Source organism: Lagenorhynchus albirostris, chromosome 8 (genome assembly GCF_949774975.1).
Source record: "Lagenorhynchus albirostris chromosome 8, mLagAlb1.1, whole genome shotgun sequence".
Lineage (NCBI taxonomy): Eukaryota > Metazoa > Chordata > Mammalia > Artiodactyla > Delphinidae > Lagenorhynchus > Lagenorhynchus albirostris.
The window spans coordinates 27,865,398-27,885,485 of record NC_083102.1 but is presented as its reverse complement, the minus strand read 5'-3'; the positions used below and the strand labels follow the sequence as shown (position 1 = coordinate 27,885,485).

The following is a 20,088-nucleotide window of genomic DNA, read 5'->3' as shown; positions in this document are numbered from 1 at the left end:
ATGGAAAGTGTAAGCCTGCCCGCCAGCATTCTGGGTGTCAAGTGTGTGAGTTGGAAGGAGAAGGCTGTGATTCTCAGATTTCAGAATAACCATTTATCTAATCCCCATGTTTCTATGTAATCCCAAACTCCAGCTGTGCCTGATGTTTCCTCCCCTCCTCTACCTCAGCCCAGGGAATTCCCTCTCCAGGGAATAAACCAGCAGCGCTCTTCCAGGGAAGGGGAGGGGCAGCGGCCTGGCTGATGAGGCGGAAAGGAGATCTGGGGATCTAAGTGTGTCTTAAGCAGATTTACAACAAATCATCCTTTACTCTTAATTTCCAGGAGGGCTTACAACTGGCAATTCCGAACGTTTTGGTGATTGTATGACATAAATCAGATTGCTTCTCTGTATTCCCCATTGCCCGTTTATGATCCAGTTTTTCCTGGGTGGCTAAATTAGATACCATCCATCCATCTGACTTCCACATTTTTAACTTATTTTTTCCATTTTTTTCCCTCTTACTCTTGCTGTCCTTGTGGGTTTATGTCTTCTGAAAAATACCGTTCTGTTGTTTTGGTTAGGTTCTGTGAGGAAACTGAGCCAGACATGCATTTAATCTGCTGTCTTTAACCAGAAGTTCCTAATTTTTGTTTAATTTAGTTTGCCTTATTATTTTACCTGTATCTTTGAAATCCATTTCTGAAACACAGTTGGGCCTGAATAAATAAATTTCTATACAAGAGTTATTAACAGTACTCTGGTTACTTCTTTAGTGTGAGTTGATAAGTAATTTACGTTCTTTCTAAATTTTAATGTAAGTGGCTAAGGAAGATCACTTGGCAGAATTCTTAGGAAGATCTTCATGGAAAATTTAAACATTTTTCTATATTTGCCTATATGGATACCTAAAATTTCCTCTGCTTTACTTTAATCCCATTTCCTCTTATCCAGTTTTCTATGGACTCAGGAAAAATAAAACTGGTAAAATTTATACAAACTCTACAAATATCAAAAGGGAATATAAAAGTCAGCCTAAAATATCTAGACCAGTTTAGTTCAGTTCTTTACAGTACATCAAAGAAATAAAAACAAAAAAGAATTCTAGTGTACATCTTTACAGACATTATTAAGAGAAATAGAGAAATAAAACTGTAAGAGAGTGAATACTAATACAATAAATGATGTGGACAACTGTCATTCCCCGCCTCTACTGTGTAGCTGTAAGCACTGTGGGGGACAGGACCCGCTGGTGGGCTGGCTCTTACCAAGCTAACTCGATCATGGCGGTCCCATGGCTTGTCAGTGACTGAGGACCTAGTATGTGGGCTTCCTCTGGCCCCGGGGTTTGGTTCAGGACTGGGCCTATGACCTATCTAGGGCAAATGAGATATGAGGGCTGGTTTGCTAGGATCTTCTAAGGAAACTTTTCACCTTAAGAGAGAATCACAGAAAGAGACAGCCTCTACTACCTTCCCTTTCAACTCCAACATGTATGGATGTGAGGCCAAGGAATTCTGTGGTCTTGTTACCCATCTGGGGATGAAGCCATCCCCTAAAGGAGAATAGCCGTGTGAGAATTACAAAGAAATGGAGCTACGGCTACTAAATTCAGCCTGTCTTCAAGTCCACCCCATCTGAGACCTGCATGTAAGTGAACATATCCATTTATTTGTTTAAACCAGTTTGAGATAGGATTTGTTACTTGCACATGAAAGCACTACTACAAATAACCATAGAGACTTATAGTTACTGATGTATATAGTCAACTGAATGATCAGCTCTGTCTCAATAATGTCAAAAACAGGAAAATTATATATTGACTTTCATTAAATGACAAACACAATAAATATAAGGGTCTCTACACAACCTAAAAGACAATACTCTTAACAGCAAATGCAGAAACATCCTCTGCAAATGTGTTTCCTAATATGAATTTATTGGCCTTTTGGGAAGAACAGTTCTCCAATGTGAGACTGTTCCATGAATAGCATTTCTAAATCCAGCACTAAATGACTGCCCCTATGCCCAGTTATCATGACAAAGAAAATCCTCCCTCATTCACTTACCTTCAGGTAGTGGTACCAGCCCCAGATGAAAACACCAATGCAGAGAAACAGATGGATAGTATATCCTATGATCATTTTTTCCTTCAGTATCATTTTAAAGTAAGAGTCTAAGCTTTTCATATTACAAATAAGGAAACTGAGGCCCAGAGCAGCCATACTCTATTCATATGGTTAAACAACAGTGTTTTCAAACTGTTGAGGGGGAATATTAACTGAATTTATTTTTCAGTAAGTTCACATGAAATGACGTACCTGCAACATGACAGATATGCTATAAGATGCAATACACTGACATAGCAACATTTTATAGGATCTAATGATGAGACTGATAGAAAAAGGTATATTTCTGTTTTTAACCATTAGGTTCTATTAAGCTAACTGTAATCAGGGGAAACAATATTATCAAGATATTTATCCTTCACCCTGCAAATGCTTCTTAGTATCAATACTTAATTTTTTGGGCAAAGAAACTGTGCTAGACGCACTGTGGTCCTTGTTCTCACAGAATGTAAATAAAAGGGTAACCAAGGACTATATGATAGGTGACCAGGGCATAGTACAGATGATGAATGCTAAGAAGACTTCAGCTTTTCCACTCTCTGCTGGAATAAATGAAAAAGTCTCCCCTGTGAAGGTGGGGCTTGAGTCTCCTTGCCTGGCTATGCAGTGAGAGGGAGGAAAAGCCCCCAGAGCTGGGGGAAGAGGCTATGCAAGGCTGAGAACTGCACAGGGCTAGCAAGAGGGCCAGTGGAAAGGATACTGCAAGGGGCGGGTTTGCACTACTGAATGAGTAGAGCAAAAACTGAAGGCAGGCCGAGAAGCAGAACGCAGACCTAGGAACGTGGATCATACCTTGCGGGCAAAGGAGGAGAAGCTACTGATTGTGCTTGAGCAGTAGCAGAAAGACATAATAAACATTTGTAGGGGATTAGAGGGTTGAGTGAATTAAAGAAACAAACACTTGTACTAATGGAGTATATACCTGAAATGGCTTATCTGGTTCTCTAAAAGGGAAGACAGTCTTTCCTTTATCTCCTCAAACTTCTCTTTTTCTTCCATTGAAATAGTTCCAATTCCATCAGGCCTGGAAAAAAAGAGTCAGTAATTTATTGTGATAGAACATTTACCTTTTTTAAAAAGTATCTATTTATTTATTATTTATTTTGGCTGCACTGGGTCTTATTTGCAGCACACGGGATCGTCGTTGTGGTGTGCAGGATCTTTAGTTGAGGCGTGCATGCGGGATCTAGTTCCCCTGTTGGGGACTGAACCCGGGTGCCCTGCACTGGGAGCGTGGAGTCTTACCCACTGGACCAACAGGTCCTTGAACATTTACTTGTATATATTTTATATCTTTCTATTTCCCTGAAAAATCCAAATAATTAAGGGAAATGCATATTGGTTCACAGTATACATACTACTTGTGTCTACACTGGAAATTTATTGGAGATGTATATAGCCATTTGCTTCATGTTTCAACCTGGAATGAATGGAACAGAATTATTCTCTTTTAGACAGCCTTCAAGGTAAAGGATTAAAATAAATATTTTTCAGATCTACAGAAAACAATGACTAGTCCTTGAGAATAGCAGTGAAAAGTGTTTTATAGTGATACCAAACATTTGACCAATTAAATATCGTGAATAGAATTATTATAAAAAATATACTGAATGTAAGCTAAAATGTCTTAACTCCTTCTCTTCCAAATAAAAATTAAGCTAATGTGAAACTGGAGATTTAATTTTAATTGTTGTAAGGAACAGACATTTTGAATTCATGCAGTGGTGTACTGCTCTATTTTTTTGTTTAAATATAAATGAAACATGAATACTTGAATAAAAATATACAGAGAAGAAAGACCACCTATGTTTCAAGATTTTTGTGCTTAACCAAATATGCCTATGAAGTAAAGTATCAACTTTATAAATAAAGTAGTACCTTTAAAAGTAGCAACAGGGACTTCCCTGGTGGTGCAGTGGTTAAGAATCCTCCTGCCAATGCAGGGGACACGGGTTCGATCCCTGTTCCGGGATGATCCCACATGCCGCAGAGCAACTAAGCCCGTGTGCCACAACTACTGAGCCTGTGCTCAAGAGCCTGCAAGCTGCAACTACTGAAGCCCACGTGCTCTAGGGCCAATGAGCCACAACTACTGAGCCCGCGTGCTGCAATTACTGAAGCCTGTGTGCCTAGAGCCCGTGCTCCACAACTAGAGAAGCCACCGCAACGAGAAGCCCGCACACTGCGACAAACCACAACTAGAGAAAGTCTGTGTGCAGTAACGAAGACCCAACGCAACCAAAAAAAAAAAACAGTAGCAACAAAGATTGAACAGAAGTCTTCTTTTACTAAGATTAGGATTGAAACCATAAAATATATCCAATAGGCATTCAGAATTTATTCTATATCAATTTCAGTATCTGGTAGTATAGCAGTCATCTAAAATTTTGAATATATGAATTTCACTGTCTGTTAAAACAGAGAAAAAGATACATTAATTTCACATTTACTTTAAATATTTATATATTTCAACAAAATGAATCTTTTGCATTTCTTAACACCAATCATATCTTCTCAAATTAACTTATTTTTCTGAAGGTTGTTTTAATTTCCAAAGATTTATCATTTGAACTTACGAATTTTTAATGTTTATGTATAAAATAGGTACAAGTGAGGATTATGAAAAAAATGGGTATTTAAAATAACTTTCCCAACAAGATTTTTATTTGCTGTTCCCACTGTTTTTTACCTAGACATCTAGACGTGTGTGTGTGTGCATTTTTGATATTTGTAAACTAGTCAGTTAGGATAAAAGCAATTAATTCTAAAGTTATACCTGAATCATACTGGCTTAAAGACCTTTTATTCATATCAAAGCATCATTTTTCCCAGAAAAAAAGCATCATTTAAATCTGAGAAGTTTTTTCTAAAACAGAGTAAATAATTTGTTATTTCAGAAACTTGCATCCTGCTTGAATTTATGCTTTGAAAATACTACTTACAATTACATTTCATTCTGATCCATCAGAATGCAGTTTGAATGTTAACTGCAGAAAAACTAAGGGCAAATATTTGGTCTTTCAAAATTTTTAGGAAGGAAAAAAGAAAGTCTGATTTTAAATTCTAGAGCAATGAACTATGAACTAACCCCAATGTTTTAGAATAATTTAACAATGGATTTTTTTTCACATATTACTTCAGAGTCAACTCCTACCAAGCAAACAATAGCACAAAACCCAGACTGTAACCTAAGCATAACTATTGCCAATGATCACAAAAGTTGAATTGGATAGTTCTATATAAATCATTAATTTGGGAATTTGGGCAGACAAGAACTATAACTACATTATGCTATTACATAGACAGCAAAACATCCCATACCACAAAGTTGCAAGTGGTCAATTCACTAAATACACCTATGCAAACTTGATGAAAAAGAGCAAAGAACTTCTCTTTATTGTTCTGATGATTGACATGGTCCTTTGGCCTTGCGCTCTGACAGATGCCACACAATTATATTTGAGTGAATTTTACTGTTTGTTTCAACTGTCAAAGGAGACTGTAATCCACAGTGACAGAGTACACTGGTGGGTCATATGAAGCTTCGCTGGGGCACATCGCCTACCTGACTGAATGAGGCCAGGGGTTCAGTCAATGAACAGCGAGAAAAGTCAGTCGGGGGGAATGTCACTCGTGTCACTTTCACTGAGATAAAGACTGTTATACACAGTGAAGGGCTGTCACTTCACTGAGCTTATTACTCAATTACGTATACATCTGACAGGTTAAATACATTTTATATTTTGGACTTGCCCTTATTCACATATCTTTATTTTAATATGTATACCAGACTATATTAGGTATATGAAGTGGTCTTCTGTATCTAAATTATTGAGGCTAAATGGCAACTGTGCTGCAGTCAAGCCTAAAAGTAACAGCTCCTTCTAAAATTATTCTTCCTAGTAACTGCAGATACTTCCGTTTCATCAATACCTTCTTGTCATGGTTGCTATTAAAACAAACACAGCAATTATCAACGTGCCTCGTACTGTTCTCTTTTATATGTATAACAACATAGGGTGCCCACAGCAATCCTTTCTCTAGTCTCCAAGAGAGGAGTCTGTTGAGCCTCAGGGAGGTTAGGTGACTTCCCCAAGGTCACACAGCTTGTAAGGACAGAGCCTGGACTTGAATCTAGGTCTCTTGCCTTCCAAATCAGAGACTCTCAGTGCCCATGCCTTATTGTCTTTCCTCTGTGTTTTAACAGAAAATCAAGAAGAATACGAAAAATCCCTAATAAAAAATGGAAGCTATATTTGAGAAGCAACAATGGTGGAACTATTTTAAATACACTTCCTCACATCACACATTTTCTATGTTACCTGTGTAAGGCAGAGAGCTTAAATACCAATACAGTTTAAAATACCTACCACTGAATCAGTGATTCAGTTAAAAAAGACCCTAACAAAGGAAATCCTAAAATTTGCGCTTTCGTGCATTACAACACAGGTACTTGCAGAATCCTGGAGAGATATTTAAACCAGTTTCATTTGATGAACATTTGCCTAGTAGACTCAGGGTAACAGAGATTCAAAGTATAATAGTTTTATAAGCTCAGTTTATAAATTAATTTGTCAGCTATATGTTCAAAACATTTTCAGAACTTGACCACCCTTGACCACTTCTGCTGCTCCCCTGGTTCCGGTCATCATCAGCTCTTCCCTGAGTATGGCTGTAGCCTTCTTGGTCTCTCTCTCCTCCAGTCTTTTCTTTGTCAGAGTGTTGGCTACACACTATTGTGAGCCATTTTCAAGTGTGAGTCATATCCTTGTAGTGGTAACACTCATTGTAAAAGCCAAAGCCCACTCTGATTTCCTCTGCCCCCTCATGGCAAGTCCTCCACTCTAGCCATGCTGGTCTCCTAGCTAGTCGTCAAACATAGGAAGCAGGCTCTGCCTCAGGGCCTTTGCACGTGTAGCTTCCACTGCCCAGGAGCCTTTCCCTATGCACACATATGGCTTGCACACTCACTTCCTTCTTTTTATTTATTTATTAACATCTTTATTGGAGTATAATTGCTTTACAACAGTGTTAGTTTCTGCTTTATAACAAAGTGAATCAGTTATACATATACATATGTTCCCATACCTCTTCCCTCTTGTGCCTCCCTCCCTCCCACCCTCCCCATCCCACCACCCCAGGTGGTCACAAAGCACCGAGCTGATCTCCCTGTGCTATGTGGCTGCTTCCCACTAGCTATCTATTTTACGTTTGGTAGTGTATATATGTCCATGCCACTCTCTCACTTTGTCACAGCTTACCCTTCCTCCTCCCCATATCCTCAAGTCCATTCTCTAGTAGGTCTGTGTCTTTATTCCCATCTTACCCCAAGGTTCTTCATGACCTTATTTTTTTCTTCTTAGATTCCATATATATGTGTTAGCATATGGTATTTGTTTTTCTCTTTCTGACTTACTTCACTCTGTATGACAGACTCTAGGTCCATCCACCCCAATACAAGTAACTCAATTTCGTTTCTTTTTATAGCGAGTAATATTCCATTGTATATATGTGCCACATCTTCTTTACCCACTCATCTGTCAGTGGACACTTAGGTTGCTTCCATGTCCTGGCTATTGTAAATAGAGCTGCAATGAATATTTTGGTACATGACTCTTTTTGAATTATGGTTTTCTCAGGTTATATGCCCAGTAGTGGGATTGCTGGGTTGTATGGTAGTTCTATTTTTAGTTTTTCAAGGAACCTTCATACTGTTCTCCATAGTGGCTGTATCAATTTACATTCCCACCAGCAGTGCAAGAGTGTTCCCTTTTCTCCACACCCTCTCCAGCATTTGTTTCTAGATTTTTTGATGATGGCCATTCTGACTGGTGTGAGATGATATCTCAGTAGTTTTGATTTGCATTTCTCTAATGATTAATGATGTTGAGCATTCTTTCATGTGTTTGCTGGCAATCTGTATATCTTCTTTGGAGAAATGTCTATTTAGGTCTTCTGCCCATTTTTGGATTGGGTTGTTTGTTTGTTTGTTTGTTTGTTACTGAGCTGCATGAGCTGCTTGTAAACTTTGGAGATTAATCCTTTGTCAGTTGCTTCATTTGCAAATATATTTTCCCGTTCTGAGAGTTGTCTTTTGGTCTTATTTATGGTTTCCTTTGCTGTGCAAAAGCTTTTAAGTTTCAGTAGGTCCCATTTGTTTATTTTTGTTTTTATTTCCATTTCTCTAGGAGGTGGGTCAAAAAGGATCTTGCTGTCATTTATGTCATAGAGTGTTCTGCCTATGTTTTCCTCTAAGAGTCTGATAGTGTCTGGCCTTACATTTAGGTCTTTAATCCATTTTGAGTTTATTTTTGTGTATGATATTAGGGAGTGTTCTAATTTCATACTTTTACATGTACCTGTCCAGTTTTCCCAGCACCACTTATTGAAGAGGCTGTCTTTTCTCCACTGTATATTCTTGCCTCCCTTATCAAAGGTAAGGTGACCATACATGCGTGGGTTTATCTCTGGGCTTTCTATCCTGTTCCATTGATCTATATTTCTGTTTTTGTGCCAGTACCATACTGTCTTGATTACTGTAGCTTTGCAGTATAGTCTGAAGTCAAGGAGCCTGATTCCTCCAGCTGCATTTTTCGTTCTCAAGATTGCTTTGGCTATTTGGGGTCTGCTGAGACTGAACCAAGAAGAAATAGAAAACGTGAAGAGACCAATCACAGGCACTGAAATTGAAACTGTGATTAAAAATGTTCCAACAAACAAAAGCCCAGGGCCAGATGGCTTCACAGATGAATTCTATCAAACATTTAGAGAAGAGTTCACACCTATCCTTTTCAAACTCTTCCAAAATATAGCAGAGGGAGGAACCCTCCCAAACTCATTCTATGAGGCCACCATCACCGTGATACCAAAACCAGACAAAGATATCACAAAGAAAGAAAACTACAGGCCAATATCACTGATGAACATAGATGCAAAAATCCTCAACAAAATACTAGCAAACAGAATCCAACAGCACATTAAAAGGATCATACACCATGTTCAAGTGGGGTTTATTCCAGGAATGCAAGGGTTCTTCAATATACGCAAATCAATCAACATGATACACCATATTAATAAACTGAAGGAGAAAAACCGTATGATCATCTCAACAGATGCAGAGAAAGCTTTCGACAAAATTCAACACCCATTTATGATAAAAGCCCTGCAGAAAGTAGGCATAGAGGGAACTTTGCTCAACATAATAAAGGCCATATAGGACAAACCCACAGCCAACATCGTCCTCAATCGTGAAAAACTGAAACCATTTCCACTAAGAGCAGGAACAAGACAAGGTTGCCCACTCTCACCACTCTTATTCAACAGTTTTGGAAGTTTTAGCCACAGCAATCAGAGAAGAAAAAGAAAGAAAAGGAATCCAAATCGGAAAAGAAGTAAAGCTGTCACTGTTTGCAGATGACATGATACTATACATAGAGAATCCTAAAGATGCTACCAGAAAACTACTAGAGCTAATCAATGAATTTGGTAAAGTAGCAGGATACAAAATGAATGCACAGAAATCTCTGGCATTCCTATACACTAATGATGAAAAATCTGAAAGTGAAATCAAGAAAACACTCCCATTTACCGTTGCAATAAAAAGAATAAAATATCTAGGAATAAACCTACCTAAGGAGACAAAAGGCCTGTATGTAGAAAATTATAAGACACTGATGAAAGAAATTAAAGATGATACAAACAGATGGAGAGATATACCATGTTCTTGGATTGGAAGAATCAACATTGTGAAAATGACTCTACTACCCAAAGCAATCTACAGATTCAATGCAATCCCTATCAAACTACCACTGGCATTTTTCACAGAACTAGAACAAAAAATTTCACAATTTGTATGGTCACCTCCTTCTTATCTCTACCGACATGACTCAGGATGAGCAAAGTTATCTCTAACCACCTGGTGTAAGAGTGTTACCTCCCACTTCCACAGGCCTGTTTATTACTTGCCATTGTATATATTGCCATCGTCCAACACATGATATATTTATTTGTTTATTGTCTGTCTCTTTGTGCTGCACTCCTAGTGCATAGAACAGTAGCTGGCATACAGTTAATATTCAATATATAAATGCTAAAGAAATGAATGAGTGCTATATAGAATAAAAAGTATCAGTTATATATGATTATAAGAATTCATGAACTAGTAATATCACATAATATTATTATTAGTATTAATATGACATGAATTATTTGGAAAATTTTTATTATGTAACAGTAGGTAAAATAGAAAATTTTTTGAAAAGCAAGCTAGAGCAGGAATTATAGTTAAGAATTCTGGGTAAAAGGATCTCTAACAAAAAATTTGCATGTATTTACACTTAGCGGAAAATTTTTAGTGTTTACCTGCCATGAAATGAACTGGTTTTAATCTCAAGAATAGTTTTCCTGAGATAGTAAAAGCAAAAATAATAATGCCTCTTTGACATTCATAAAAAGATGATGTTAAAATGTGGTTATTTAAAATTCTAACAAAGAAGACCAGTTTTCTGATTTGAATGTTAACTGAGGTTTAACTCTATGCCTATATTATTATATTATTACGTTAAAGCAGTTCCAATGGGAAGGAAGTGTATGTTCTTGTACCAAGAGTTAACATTTTCATTTTTTCCTGAGGCTTGTAGTTATAGAAGTTACATGATTTTAATAAAACTAGAGTGTTCTGTGAAATAAATTTAAGATATGAACAAGTTATAAAGCAGGTACACTTCTTTTAGTTATAGATACTGTCAAACGAGCTATGACACAGAACTTCCTTCCAGTATTACGTAATAAGCAATTGAACACCACATGCAGTTGTGTCTATGTTAATTATATTTGAAAGATTCTTAACAAACAGGATCATACAACACAACTTTCTGCCACTGATTCATACTGAATAGACTGATCTTACATCTGCCTATGGGTCATATTCTGTTTTCACAGAAACCATCACATGTGTGCACATGCGCGCACCCATGCACACACACGCACATAGAGAACACCTTTTCTGAAAGGCGGATTCCTCCAAAAAATAGTTCCTATACATATTAAGGCCTGTACAAATTAATTTTACTCAATTCCTCCATGAACTAAGGGATTTTATAATTTGTGCTATTCATCAATCTGGCATATTAGGTATTTTAAAGCAAACAGAATCCTTTCTGTACATGTGACATCTTGTCATGATTACCAATTCCTTCTGTAATGAGTACAACATAAGCTCTAAAGTGAGGAAGATGTTCTGAAAAGACAACTCTGGAACAAGAGGGAAGCACAGTATTACCCATCCATTTCCTGTGATCTCTGATGGCTTTTGGGGTAGTTCAGAGAACAGTTTCCATGAAGGGAAATGATGATTTCACTGTATTTCAAGAAAGGTCTGAGGAGAAGACTACACAACTGGGTTGCAGAGTTGGGTATTTGAGCAGAAGAGAAAATATCAAGGAGGGGATCTGCCTAAATGTTCTGATGTGGACGAACCCAGTAACTTCACTTCCCTTGGCTCGACAGTAGACAGTTCATGTGTTTTTCACTATCATACATTTCAGAGGCCCATAAGACTAATACAGACTAATTCTGGCATGTTTAACATCCATTTCATCTGGGTGAATTTAGGTAAAGACGATTTACTGGCTGCCAACATACTTTCAGGAGTAATGGTTCTGTGACACACTCCAACAAAAAGGGTGAAACGTCCCATGTATCTTTTTTTTTTTTGAACACCACGAATCATGAGACCTTGTTGGAGGTTCTTAGTGCAACAGTGAGGTCTGAGAAGGCTGACAGTAAAGAAATGGGTTTAATTTGTTTTAATAGCACATCCGAGAATTGTTTAGTCATGGTATCTCCCTACAATTCCCACTTAAAAAGCACTATTTAGTGCTGATGAGCATTTGTTCTATTACTCAATGAAAACTATAACATCTTCTATGGTTATTTTCTTAATCACTTTTATCAGTGGGACAGCTTCTAGATACTCGAAGGATAAATGTGCCCTTTGCTTTATAATCTCTAGGAGTGGACATACCGCCTGGAACAGGGTGCTTGGGAAGTTTGTGGGTTGAATAAATACACCAGGAGTTAACATATAGAAAAGTCCTGTAAATTGATGAGATTTCCTTTACCTTCCTGCCTCATACTCCCTCCCTCCCCAAACCCCTCAGGTAGGTTTGCTTGTCCTGGAAGTTTGGTGGTTTGTGGTAAAAGATATTTTGCAAGCAATGAGTGGGCAAATGACAAACTTCATGGTGCTTTTGAGTTTCTTATAGGCTTCTTTTACCTGCCCTCTCTGATGAGGAATGTATGACATCTTAGCTTCCTCCAGAGAGAGTGAGAAGGCGGGAGGCACCTAGAGGGTGGTATTTCTGAATTGTCAATTCTGCCTACAGCACAGCAGGTAAAAGTCACTTTGCACTTCATGTATTTCCCACCAATATCCATTTGTGAACAGAATAAAAAAAAAAAAAAAAAAACAGAGGAAGACACAGGACACAAGAAAATAAGAAATGGTGGAAGATGAGGGAGAAAACAATAATCTCTCATTCTTGTTCTCAAATCTATAACACCTCCTATTGTTTCAAACAAAATGATGTATCATTTGGATGGTCATATAATATATAATCAGTGTCCTTTTACTTCCCCTAAAATTTTCAAATATACAGAAGAAGAAATTAATTCTACCCCTATACATTCATTGAAATAGAAGAAACAGATTTCCTAGGAGAAAATATCTTGGAAATGAAATTTAAAAATCATATTCTCTTTTTCCAAACCCTCCTCCCTCCTGATCCTTTCCATATTTGAATTTCCATCTGTATTCTATTTTCTTTGGAGGTTTTAGATACTTCTACAAAAAAAAAAAAAGGCAGGAATCTGACACTATGAAGATACGTGACCTTGTGACTTAGTTTTTGTGGTGAAGTAATGATGGACAGACAGGTCAAGGTCAGGTATCAAGGTGTCTCATAACTGTCCTCTTCCGGAACCAATTAAAATACTGCACAAAATTCTAGAACTCAAGAAAAATAAAATATCAAGAGGAGTGTAAAAATAAAGAGAATTAAGGTTGATAGTGTTCTCTGATGTAAGTATCATCTCTGCCTAATATTTTTTAAAATAACTTTTTAAAAAAATTAAGGAACTATATACACATCATAATTTGGGAGGAGAATTCAGAAAAATACAAAGACAAAAGTTTTCTTAAATGCCCCAATCAGAAATAACTGGTAATACCATTTTGTAAATATAATCCGGCCTTCTTTCTATAAATCGATACATATGTTGCACATTCTACTGTATAATTTGATTCTTTTAGTGAAGTATAAACATTTGCTCAAATCATTTAAATATTCTAATATATGCTTTTTAATGGAAGAATGATATTTCATTATATGGATGTACCATGTATTTTTTTAAAAATTTATATTGGAGTATAGCTGCTTTACAATGTTATGTTAGTTTCTGCTGTACAGCAAAGTGAGTCAGTATACAGTATGTATACGTATACATATATGCCCTCTTTTGTGGATTTCCTTCCCATTTACATCACCACAGAGCACTGAGTAGAGTTCCTTGTGCTATACAGTAGGTTCTTATTAGTTAACTATTTTATACATAGTAGTGTATATATGTCAATCCCAATCTCCCAGTTCATCCCACCCCCACTTCCCCCCTTGGTATCCATATGTTTGTTCTCTACATCTGTGTCTCTATTTCTGCTTTGCAAATAAGTTCATCTGTACCATTTTTCTAGATTCCACATATAAGCGATATTATACTGTATCATATAGAGTGACTCTGTGACTAACTTCACTCTGCATGACAGTCTTTAGCACCATAATATATTAATCCAATATTCTATTAGTAGAAATTTAGACTTTTTCCATTTTTTTCCTACCATAAACACTGCTGTGATAACCAACTTACACTAAATATTTTTAACCCATCTCTGATTGTTCCCTTGGGATAAATTCCTGAAAGTATATTGTTAGGTTAAATGGTACTATGGATCAAACTGTATTTCCCTAAAAGTTCATATGCTGAAGTCCCAACCCCCAATATTACTGTGTTTGGAGACAGGGCGTTTAGGAAGTACTTAAGGTGGAATGGGGTCATAGGGCTAGGACACCAATCTGATAGGATTGGTGGATTTGTTAGAAGAGGAAGAGTGAGATCTTTTTCTCTCTCTTCTGTAAGAACACAGAGAGAAGGGAGTCATCTACAAGCTAGGAAAAGAGTCCCCCTCAAAGCCCAACTACACTGGCGCCCAGACGTCTAGTCTCCAGAACTGTTAGAACATAAATTTCTGTTGTTTAACCCACCTAGTCTATGGTATTTTGTTATGGTGGCCTGAGCTAAGACAAATGAGATGACACTTTCAGGCATTTGATACATATCACAAAACTGCTTCTTAAGAAAGCACTTACCAGCTTATACTCTGACCCACAGTGTGTGAAATTATTAATTTCCCTCTAACCTCATCAACTGTGGTCTTTATCATGTGTTATAATCATTTTCAATTTTATATATAAAAAGGGTATTTCATTGTTTCAATTTATTAATTTCTATGTTGTAAAATGGCACAATCTTGCTGGTTACATGGGGTCTTTCCACGGGCCATAAAACTCACTGCATTTAACTCATGAAGAACATGTAATTGTGAGATCTATTTATGAAGTGCCCCAACATGTCACCTATAAAATTTGTAAACATATGGTCCAATGTCATTCATTTACTTACTCAACAAATATTTATCGAGTACTGGCCAGGTCCTGGGGATACAATATAAGCACAACAGAAATGACTCCTTCCCTAATAGAATTTATAATAGGGAAAGGCATAAAAAAGAAAAATTAGAGAGTAAGTGTACATTACATTTAAGAAGGGCGAAAGTACAAAGCTCTGATGTAGTTTGAGTTTCAGGTAAGGATTCAGTTTGGGAATATTAAAGCTGAGATGCAATGGATGAGCAGCAGTTAACCAGGGGGCACTTGAAGCAGAGGGGTTAGGGAGAGAGTCCCAGGAAGTTCTCCTTTGAGATGTCCAAATGTTTTTCTCAAAATGCAAGTTTTATCATGTGATTTCTGCTCCTATTATAGTAGACTGATGTGGTACTCCAAAAGTCTCTCTTCACTACAAAACTCCTAAACACTGAATAAATTATAGCAAATACAGTTAAATGTTATGTTGTACTTATAAGAAAGTAAAAAAAATCTCCCAAGAGCAGGAAAATAAAAATGAATTAGGAGCTGAAATCAAAGTAGGGGTGCATGTGAATACCAGGGCTGCCTTAAGGGCAAATGTCGATTCCAAGGAGGTTCTGTAGCTGTGTTGTTCAAGGGAATGCACCACGGGCTCAGAGACCTAATCTGCATGGGCAGCTAAACTTGAGATGCCTGCAAAAAATGGGACGCTTGAATGGGCTATACTATCAGTGAAAGGATGGGCTAGAAAATCAATATCCTTGCCAAGGAGGACAAACAAGGAAATCTGTCTGTTTGTACAACATCTATAGACTGAGTGAAAAGAGTCTTTCTTGAGAATATGCACCACTTGCCTGACCTCATTAAACTGGGTACCACCTGTGCAATCGAGGAATCTCCAAGATGGAAAATAAAGCAGCTCCAGTAGCACCTCCTATCACCAAGTAAAAGCAAGAGCAGATCCTTTTGCCAAGCAAGCATTCTCCACCCTGGCCTTGTAGAATTTCCACAGATTAATCCAAGTATATGTGCTTACTACAAAAACTGCTAGCAGAATAAGCAAATGGTTGACCATGGCAAGAACATCAGCAGAAACAATGGATCTATTTAAACACCTAGAAATTTTAGCTATTGCAATGATCAGAATACAAAATAACTAATTATAAAAGGTCTAAGGAAACAGAAAAGGAAATAAAAGCCAAGAAAGGAATGAGAGCTACTCAGAAATTACCAAATGGATTTAAAAAAGAACCTAAGAGAATTTCTAGAACTAAAAAAATTTATTAATTGAAATTAACAATTCAATGAGTAGGTTAGAAAAGCAGGTGTCATAGCTGAAGAGAGAAGTGTGGAAGTAGAGCAAGGGCCAGCAAATGATAGTCTATCACCTGTCTTTGTGAATCAAATTGTATTAGAACACAAGCCACACTCATTCATTTACATACTGCCCATTCGGCTGCTTTTGCTATACAGTAAGAGTCAAGTAGTTGTGACAGACCATATAGCCCACAAAGTACAAAATATTTATTATGTTTACTGTCTAGCCCTTTACAGAAAAGGTCTGCTGAGTCCTGAAGTAGAAGACAAAACTAAAAATATTATATAGAATGCAGCTGGAGAAATAAGTAGATAGGATATGTTTTAGAGACATTAAGGGATATAGAAGATAAAATACCTAATATATAGGTAATTGGAGTTTGAGAGAGCAAGATTGGAGGAGAGACAATATTTAAAGAGATTACAATATTCCAGAACTGATGACAAACATGGATCTTCATATCCCAATCAAGGTAAATTCAAAGAAATTTGCACCTACCCAATATCAGCGCACATGGATCAGAAAGCCACAAAATTCCCAAACAGAATTATTTAAAAAGAAATCCACACTGAACAGTGAACCCATAAAACACAAAATAATCCTAAAACTATTAAATCAAATCTCCCTCAAAAGAATGGCAATGAAGCCTTCTTAACCCAGGAAGTCAGAAGAAAATGGAGTACTATCTGCAAAGTTCTGAGAGAAAATAACTGTCAGTATAGAATGTATAACAAGCAAAATTTTCTTTCAAAAATGTGAATGAAACAAAGAAATTCCGAAATTCATTATCTATAGGTATTCCACTGTATGAAATTCCAAAGAATATATTTTAGGAAAAAAGTAATTTCTAAATTGAAGCAAGTATTGAGTATAAAATAATAAAAATAATGTCTAATGTGTAAGATTAGAAAACAAATAAGGATACAGTTAAAATACCAGATAACATAAGCATGTAAGCCAGGAAGCGGGTGACTGGAGGGAAATGTTCTAAGGTCTCTGCACTTGGCAGAAGGAGGGGAAAATTTGCTGATTAACATAAGATTTAAAATTTTAGTCACATACATGGTAAAATCTTCAAAAGGTGAAAAATGTAAATGAGGAGAAAAAAAGAAAATACACTGGGTGAAACAAAAAGGAGGCAAGAAAGAAACAAAAAGCTTAGAGACATGAGCCAAAAAGAGTCCAAAATAAAATAGTAGAAATGAATTTACTTGTATCAATACACATGATAATTGTAAATGGACTAAACTAATTAAAAAACAGAAATTGTTATATTGGATAATTAAATCAGAATCTAGTGTGCTATTTATTTATTTATTTTTTTAACATCTTTATTGGGGTATAATTGCTTTACAATGGTGTGTTAGTTTCTGCTTTATAACAAAGTGTATCAGTTATACATATACATATGTTCCCATACCTCTTCCCTCTTGCCTCTCCCTCCCTCCCACCCTCCCTATCCCACCCCTCCAGGTGGTCACAAAGCACCGAGCCGATCTCCCTGTGCTATACGGCTGCGGCTGCTTCCCACTAGCTATCTACCTTACGTTTGGTAGTGTATATATGTCCATGCCTCTCTCTCGTTTTGTCACAGCTCACCCTTCTAGTATGCTATTTATAAGACACAAGAATACAGAAAGATTAAAAGTAAGAATAAACATATATCAGACAAATGCCAAAAGAAGGCTACGCTAATAACCATCTAAATAAACTTTAATGTAAAATGCATTATTAATTATGAAAAGGGTCACTAAATCTAATAATAATTTCCATTCACCAGGAATATTTAATAATTTTTAAACTTCAACACACCTAAGAAACAGTCTCAAAGCAAAAATTTGCAGAAGTAGAGGAAGAAAACACCACTGCAGTGGCAGCTTTCCATTCACCTTGGTCATAACCCCACAGGTCAAGCAGACAAAAAAACCAGTAAGAATTTAGAAGATTTCAACCACAGAACTCCTGCTTGCCCTACCAAGCTACAGAATATACATATTTTTTCAAATGACATGAAACATTTACAACATTTAACACATAACTGGACATAAAGAAGTCTCAAGTTATGAAGAATCAGTATCATACAGATTACATTCTCTGAACACAAAGAAATTAAGTTAGAAATCAATTTTCAAGAATATAACCAAAAAAAATTCACTTTCCTAGAAATTCTAAAATATACTTATAAACAATCCTGTGTCTAAGAAGAAATTATAATGGAAATTAGAATTACTTAGAGTGAATTTGAATCAAATACATTATCAAAATGCATATATGTAGGAAAAGCGGTACTTAGTGGAAATTTAACCTTAAATACTTATTTTAGAAAAGAAGAAAAGATGACTAGTAATGAGTTAAATAGCTAATTTAGGAAGGTAGAAAAAATAATCCAAGGAAGTAGAAGGATGGAATAATAAAGACAAAGTGTAATGAAATGGTTGACTACAAAAGGGGGCACACAGGGGAACTTTTAGGGTGATAGAACTAGCACTAGGGTGGTGAATATATGACTCTATGCATTTGCCAAAACCCACAGAACTATAAGAACTGTGTAGCAAAAAGAGTGGACTTTACCGTATACAAGCTTAAAGAGAAAAAAAAAAATTCTATATCAACTAGGATGCTGAGGGATCCCAGGATGGAATGCATATTGTGCAAGTGACTCTAACTGTATTGTATGACATAACCTCATTAAATAGCGTGGGGGAAAAAAGAAGGTGTCATATTGAACTTTGGAAAACTTTTTTTTTTTTTTTTTTTTTTTTTGCGGTACGCGCGCCTCTCACTGTTGTGGCCTCTCCCATTGCGGAGCACTGGCTCTGGACGCACAGGCTCAGCGGCCATGGCTCACGGGCCCAGCCGCTCCGCGGCATGTGGGATCTTCCCGGACCGGGGCACGAACCCGTGTCCCCTGCATCGGCAGGCGGACTCTCAACCACTGCGCCACCAGGGAAGCCCGGAAAACATTTTTGATTGGAAACTCTAAGGCCAATAACTAAAGGCCCTGTACACAGTGTACTCTAGTTGGCAAATTCTGAAACTGCTTTACATGTATACTGGGGTTGAACAAATAAGTAAATGGATGGGATGGTGGAAGCCAGATTTCTCACTGTTGAAGAGAGAAGTTACGAATAAGCAAGAGAGGGTGGCTAATATGAGCTTTGTGGTATTGGACTAGAGGCGGAGACATCAGCATGAACTCATGGGTTAGTATACACACATACATACATATCACCTAGCTGTGTCCACTCAGAGGGCCTGGAAGCAATGGCATCCCAATAGCAATGAGCATATCCATCATCCTGATCTTGGTTTCTATATACCGTTCTCTAAGAAAAGGTATCAGGGATCTTTGGAGAAATGGCTGATTCTAGGGCTGAGGCAGGGAAAAACCAATATGAACTACAAGCATGTTTTAATACCAGAGAGTAAGAAAGTGCTCAAAAAAACACACCAAAGGGAGTCTGCCCGAAAGAGCTCTCAACGGCTAAAGCTGGAACAATTCGAGCAACAAAACAAAGTAGTATTGGATTATAACCCAAAGTACAAAGTAACTATACATGAATCCATATTGATATAAACAAGTGGTTGACTAAATACACAGGGGACAAGAGACAAATCTTCATTGCAGAAGAATTCCAATTTACTATATGTAGCTAGTCCTCCCTCTAGGAAGTAGGGTTTAATTCCCCTCTCTTCTTGAGTATGAGTTGGACTTAGTGACCTACATCCAAAAAATAGCACATGGAGACAGCAAAACAATATCTTTACAGTGGAGAGAGCTGGCAAACACTACCTTAACTAAGTGATCAAGGTTACCATGACCAGCTGTGTCTTGTAGATACCATGTGCTCCCAGAAAGGATGAGATGAGAGGGTATTTCATTTCTTCAAAAACCTGTGGCACCAGCTAACTGTGAGAACGTCAGAGAGACCCAAATTGAGGGACCTTTGACAAAATATTTGGC

General features: G+C 37.1%; 1 protein-coding gene across 8 annotated transcripts in view; it reads right to left on the bottom strand.

The window, feature by feature from the left end:
* CADPS2 (calcium dependent secretion activator 2) overlaps positions 1–20,088 on the bottom strand; it is a 477,558-nt gene that overhangs the window by 132,539 nt on the left and 324,931 nt on the right. For all 8 annotated transcript variants that reach the window (XR_009541940.1, XR_009541942.1, XR_009541943.1 and 5 more), the window contains exon 14: positions 3,031–3,132. Coding sequence is in view for 4 of the 8 variants with exons in the window: in XM_060156782.1 (XP_060012765.1) it covers positions 3,031–3,132 (102 nt within the window). In the remaining 4 variants the exon portion in view is untranslated. The remainder of the gene's footprint in view (positions 1–3,030; positions 3,133–20,088) is intronic.